Here is a 5,791-nt window from a genome sequence, read left to right on the forward strand (position 1 = left end):
GCTCAGGACTGGCAGCCGAAATTAGAGCTGTGGGGCAGGTTGGCATGGACGGGCATTTTGGTCACCCTGGTCATGCAAGACCCATGGAGCACCAAGCTGACCTGTCTGTGCTTCCATGCTTTGGCGCTGCGTTTGTGACTGGTTTATGAAGCAGCTCATTCTTATACACATTGCTCCTACATATGCTTTAAAATGTTGATTTTCTAAAGGAAGCTCAGGACATAAACTTGTCTGCAGGGAGAGCACACCCCTCCATCACAGCTATGCATATGTAACAGAAAAAGTATAGCTAGAAAAGTATTTTCACAGAGTCATAGAATATCCCGAGTTGGAAGGGACCCACAAGGATCACTGAGTCCAACTCCTGGCACCACACAGGTCTACCCCAAAATTCAGACAATATGACTAAGAGCACAGTCCAAACACTTCTTAAACTCCGACAGGCTTGGTGCAGTGACTCCTTCCCTGGGGAGCCTGTTCCAGTGAGCGACAACCCTCTCAGAGAAGAATCTCTTCCTGATATCGAGCCTAAACCTCCCCTGTCGCAGCCCGACACCATTCCCTCAGGTACTATCGCTGGGCACTAAAGAGAACACCTATTTTGAACACCTGGAACTGTATTAATACAGATAAATCACAGCTGGGAATTTACTTAATCCAATTGCTCCAAAAAAAAAAAAAAAGGAATTTGCAGAAATTAGCATTGTTCCAATTCCTGTAAATCAATAAGATATGCACTGGATTTAGTGCCTGGAACACCAGATCTGAAGTTTCAAAGACCACCCCCCGTTTGTTCTATAAATTAGACTTTCTTGCCATGGAGAAAGGTATAAGCTTCAGTTTACCTCCTCAAACATGGGGAAGCAGCATTTTACCACACCTCTCCATTTTTTAATTTTTATTTTTAAAGATGGAGCAGCTGTTGTTTCTTCAGTATTTGGGTACAGCAATGGCAAAGTAAATATTCAGCTAATGTAAGGATTTAACCAGAGAGCAAATCATACACAAATCATACACAAGAGCATAGATACTGATGCTAAGAGACATTTCCTATTACAAGAAACTACTCAACTTAGTTGTTCCAGTTGCAAAAATAAGCAATTAAACCACAACTTATTTTTAGGTTCATGGGTAAAACAGCAGGAGTTCAGTAATCCCCACTACAGCAGGAGGTTGCACAAAAATGGATATGCTTCACTAGCACAGCTTTAAGCATCAGTAAAACACGGAATCCTTCCTGACTATTTCAACACAACAGATCTTTCATTCTTTGCTGAAGTACTTAGTTACTTGCTGCACTTGTGGGTACCACAGTGGCAATCCATCTGGGAAGCATTACATTTGAGGTAAAATAGCCTCATAATTCTGAGGTATCCAATGTTGTTCTGGACAACTCAACTGCTGCTGAGAAGTTTTAGGACAGCTGGGTTAGATCTTGCTTTCAGGGTGTTATTACAGGTACTGAATTCACCAACAACCTCAAAATTCAAGAGAATAAATAGTGTATGCTCTGGAAATATGAGATAAAGTTCAAGACAAAAAAAAGTCGTGCAGTGATCTACATGCAGAAGAAAACTGCAATGACATGTTTTCTAAGAAAGAATTGCTGCTATCAACGAAGTAAAAAGGGCAGGGAGCATTAAAAAATCCTGTTCCCAGGCTTTGAGCAGGCACTAGTTTCAATCACAAAAGCGCTCATCATTCTGACACAGCAGAATCTGTTTCTTAATCAGTACTGCCACCTTGTGAAGTTCTGCTAAATCAGTTAGATTACCCAAGTTTACAGGCATGCTCAATATTCTTGTAGATGACCAGTGGAAAGTACAGGGCCTCCTAAACCTGAATGTACCCACAGTACTTCAGACCCTGCAAACACTGCTTGCTAACACAGCACTGATCAAGCCAACAAGATTGCTTTTCATTGTTTCTTCATTCATGAAGAAATGGAATCACTGATTCACAATGAGGGGTATGATTTATGGGTTGCTTATAGCAATACAGTAAGTGAAAACCAGTAAGTAGCTACCTACCAAAACAGTTTTTGGATCCTGTTTTTCATGATCAAGCCTTCAGTACAAACCTTGTACTGTACCTCCATGAATGAATGATGAGAACAAAAATATAAATAAGAGGAATTGCTGGTGATCTAGGTGATTGCACTACTCTTGTCAACAGATGTGTGGGACAGAGGCACCAAAGAAATGGAACGTGCTCAGACCTGTCCAGGAATGATTTAACATCAACAAGCTAGTAACAGAGCTAAAACCAGGAAAGGTTCACACAGCTTTCTACATCAAGCAACTTGCAGTCACTATGACACTGTGGCATGTGTCTACACACCCTCAGACTTCATTTGGAGTGCAAGTGACAGCTACAGGATCAGTTCCTGCTGGAACAGGCAGCTCTTGCATCTGCAAAGCTAATGCATTTTAAGCAAAACATGTTCCACAAACCTCCTCTGCTTAAGGAAACAGTATCATTGATGGATTATTCAGACTGTAACTACCTCTTCCACTTCAACACATTTAATCAAGGTATTTGGCCACTCATGCAGGGGTATATCAGCATAGTTTGACAGAGCATCGATTAATCCATCCACATTTAAATAGTATAAGAACCATGAAATTACTTTATTTCCACTTTCCATGTTCCAGTTAGAATATCAGCTTCAAAAAATAAATGGATGGAGGGCAAATAAACTTGTGGCATAATTAAACAGCAAGCCTAGTCAACTATAGTTCCACAGCTGAAACTCTAGGAATCATCTTTATTGAAGTTAAATAATGCACTCTAACACACAACAAAAGGAGTAAGGTACTTCACCTAGAGACAGTATCTAAAATTACTGAAAGCACAGGAATAGACTAGAAAAAAATTTCCTGTTTCAAATGACACCAATATAGCAAAATAGCAAGTTGAAAAATATTTACAGAGCTATCTACACAACATGCTTAACAGTGCTCATTGGATGCTCCAATGTACTGAAACTGCTGGTAATATGGCAGACACCATTTCCTTCTCAAAGTCAGTTGTTCTCTCCAGGAACGACCAGATCTCCCCCTCAAGTCCTAGTCCAATTAAGAGCCTTCTTGTTGGTCTTCAATCTTTGGAGCCAGATAGTATTTTAAGTGTCCCATATCAGCAATCTTGTACTCCACAACTGGTAGATAAAAGAAATGCAAAAGATTCTTCAGAAGAGCCATTCAGTCAAGACTTGTTACAGTTCTAAGGTGGAATATTTTACAGGGAGATTTTCAATGAGATCTACATTTACTTACCCAGAGGAACATCTGCAGACATGCTGAGTGTTACTGTAGGTGACAGAGGAGTAGCTTTGGTAAAAAAGTTCAAGTACCGCAGAGCAAAGGTCAGTTGGACTGGCTCATTCATTTCTATTGTAACCTAGAACAGACAGATTAAAAAGTTTGGTAAATGCAAGCTGCAACAAATACTCTGAAGTTTCTCAAATAATTCAGCACCACAGACCCAGCGACACTTCATGCAAAGGCAGCCAGTGGTATTCCCCACTTTGCTCTGAGGGCTGTTTGCAGACCCCATGGCTAAGAACCCAAGGCTGGCAGGATTTGTTGACTTGGTTCTATAAATCAGAGAAATATGTGATCCAGTGGCCCACCTTTAGCCTCCAGCCATATTAGTAGAAAACTCAATGCTGAAGACACCACAGTAAGCATTAACTTACAGCTTCTTCTTCTTTGTCCACATTACTAGTCTGTGACAGCTTGATGTTTCCATTTCCTAGCTCTCCATTAGCTGAAAATTTCACACCATCTTTTGCACAGGAGATGACAACTGCATCACCAATATGGCTGAGATCTCTACAGATGCGTGCAAATTCAGCAGAAGGCATTTTCACTACACAACTATATTCCTGTTCCTGTAAAGAAAAAAAAGTGACATAATTAAACTTTTACCAAGAAAACTGATATAGTCAATACACTAAAATTTATGTAGTCTTCAGGAAACAAGTGTTGTTACAATCTCAAACTGTGTCTGACATGAACATGGAAAAACACACCAAGAAACAGTCATTCAACTACTTACTGGAATTCCAAGCTGCTCCACATCAAGATCCATTAGCTTCATCTCATAATCAGAAACCTTTTCCTGATCTAAAGAAAAAGCATAGTTTGACCAAGTGTTTCAAATAAACTACCAGTCAGGATCTAAGTTCTCCCCCCAACTTTTTACCAAAGTAAAAACACTTAAGTGTGACAATAGGATCCACCTTGCTTGAAATCTAAGCAACATAAACAGCCTTTTGTAGGTTGTAAGAGGAAAGCTGCCAGCCAAGATGTGCCTAAGAACATTTTTATGTAGCATAAGGAAGATTCTCTTTCAGATGAAGCACTGGTCAAGTAGACCAAGTTCCCATTTCCAGGCCATGTAAGTTTCAGGTGACTCCTCCCATTTCTGACCACCCTCACAACCAGCACATACTGCTCGGTCTATGATGACTGCCTAAATTATCCTGGTAGCAAATGAGCTCTCCAATACAGGACTCACTTGGTGCTTCAAACACGAGAGCCAATGTATCCGCATTGTCTTCTGCTCTGAGCGTTATGATGTCTTCATTTCCGGCACATTTCAGTATTTTGGACATGCTAGGGAAAAAACAAGCAGACCGCTCATGGGATTGCAAACAGAGAAGAAACACCAAGACAATTACCTATTGTGGAGTGCTAAAGCAAGCTTAACGAGAAGCTGCCAGCAACCTCGGGTGCAGCGAGGCTGCTCTAGCCTCCGTGTGCTACACACGGCCACCGGGCCGTTACCGAGGCGCAACAACCCCCGTGCAGAGGCTCGTCCACCCCGCCCGACGCCGCGCGGGGCGGGCAGCGGGGGGGGGGGGCTGCGGGCGCCATGGCGCCAAACCGCCGCGCTTTCCCGCCACAGCGCGCCGCGCGCATGGCGCCGCCCGTGACGTCACGGGCCCCGCGCGCGCTGCGAAAAACGGCGCGAGAGCTGTGAGGAGAAGGGGGAGGGGGGGTCGCGCAGCGGGGCTCCGAGCGCCCCGAGCCGCTCCTGAGTGCGCGGGGCCGCCTCGGCCCCCACGAGCCCCTCAGGCGCCGCCTCCCCCAGGCCCCAGCGGGCCCCGCTGCCCGCAGCGCCGCAGGCCCGGGCCCGCCCCGCGGCGGCCCTGCCGCTACCTGGAGAGGTTGACGCCCATGGCGATGTTGCGGTCGCAGCGGTAGGTGTCGAAGCCCTCGGAGCGCAGCGTGAGCTGCACCAGGGAGACGTGCGACGAGTCCATGCTCTGCAGGCTGATGCCGCCCGAGCCCAGGTCCCAGCAGGCCTCGGTGATGAGGTCCTTGAGGGCCTCCAGCACCCGCTTGAGCACCGAGCCCTGCACCAGCCGCGCCTCGAACATCCTGGCGGCAGCAGCACCGAGCAACACCCAGGAGCACCGAGCAGCACCGGCACAACACCACGAACGCAACGCGCAGCCGCCGACTGGCGCCGCCCGCCGAGCCGCCCTTTTATAGCCTCCTACACTCCGCCCCCCTCCGCGCCGCAGCCAATGGCAGAAGGCTCTCCGCTGCCTCCGCGGGGCCCGATGCTCGCTCACGTGACAGCCTCCCCGCTCGCCGAACGACCCCGACGCCACTCATCCCCCTTAGTCCCGCCCCCTCGCCCGGCGAAAGCCAATCAGCACGCGGCTTACAGAGCGCCCCGGCGCCAGCCCCACCTCCGCGGCCATCCCGCGCCCTGCCATTGGCCGGCGGCGCGCGGCCCGCGGCCTCCCCCTGGCGGCGGCGGCGGGCGCGGAGCG

At 47.0% G+C, this 5,791-nt stretch overlaps 1 protein-coding gene across 1 annotated transcript; it reads right to left on the reverse strand.

Annotated features, from left to right (window-relative positions):
• Positions 1–2,606: 2,606 nt before the first annotated feature.
• PCNA (proliferating cell nuclear antigen) lies at positions 2,607–5,469 on the reverse strand. Its single transcript, XM_035568793.2, has 6 exons — positions 5,169–5,469; positions 4,525–4,622; positions 4,063–4,130; positions 3,701–3,895; positions 3,279–3,402; positions 2,607–3,160 (listed from the first exon to the last, which is right to left on the reverse strand). The coding sequence occupies exons 1-6, from the start codon at positions 5,387–5,389 to the stop codon at positions 3,078–3,080; spliced, it is 789 nt and encodes a 262-aa protein (XP_035424686.1). The 5' UTR covers positions 5,390–5,469; the 3' UTR covers positions 2,607–3,077.
• Between the last annotated feature and the right edge of the window lie 322 nt (positions 5,470–5,791).

The sequence above is a fragment of the Cygnus atratus genome, chromosome 27 (assembly GCF_013377495.2).
Source record: "Cygnus atratus isolate AKBS03 ecotype Queensland, Australia chromosome 27, CAtr_DNAZoo_HiC_assembly, whole genome shotgun sequence".
Taxonomy (NCBI): domain Eukaryota; kingdom Metazoa; phylum Chordata; class Aves; order Anseriformes; family Anatidae; genus Cygnus; species Cygnus atratus.

Bases quoted from the DNA above. Each gene is read 5' to 3' on its own strand.
- PCNA (XM_035568793.2), bottom strand. From the start codon at position 5,389: ATGTTCGAGGCGCGGCTGGTGCAGGGCTCGGTGCTCAAGCGGGTGCTG. The intron at 4,131-4,524 runs GTGAGTCCTGTA...CTTTTTCTTTAG, and splicing joins TCTCGTGTTTGAAGCACCAA to ATCAGGAAAAGGTTTCTGAT. The intron at 3,896-4,062 runs GTAAGTAGTTGA...TTTTCTTTACAG, and splicing joins TGGAGCAGCTTGGAATTCCA to GAACAGGAATATAGTTGTGT.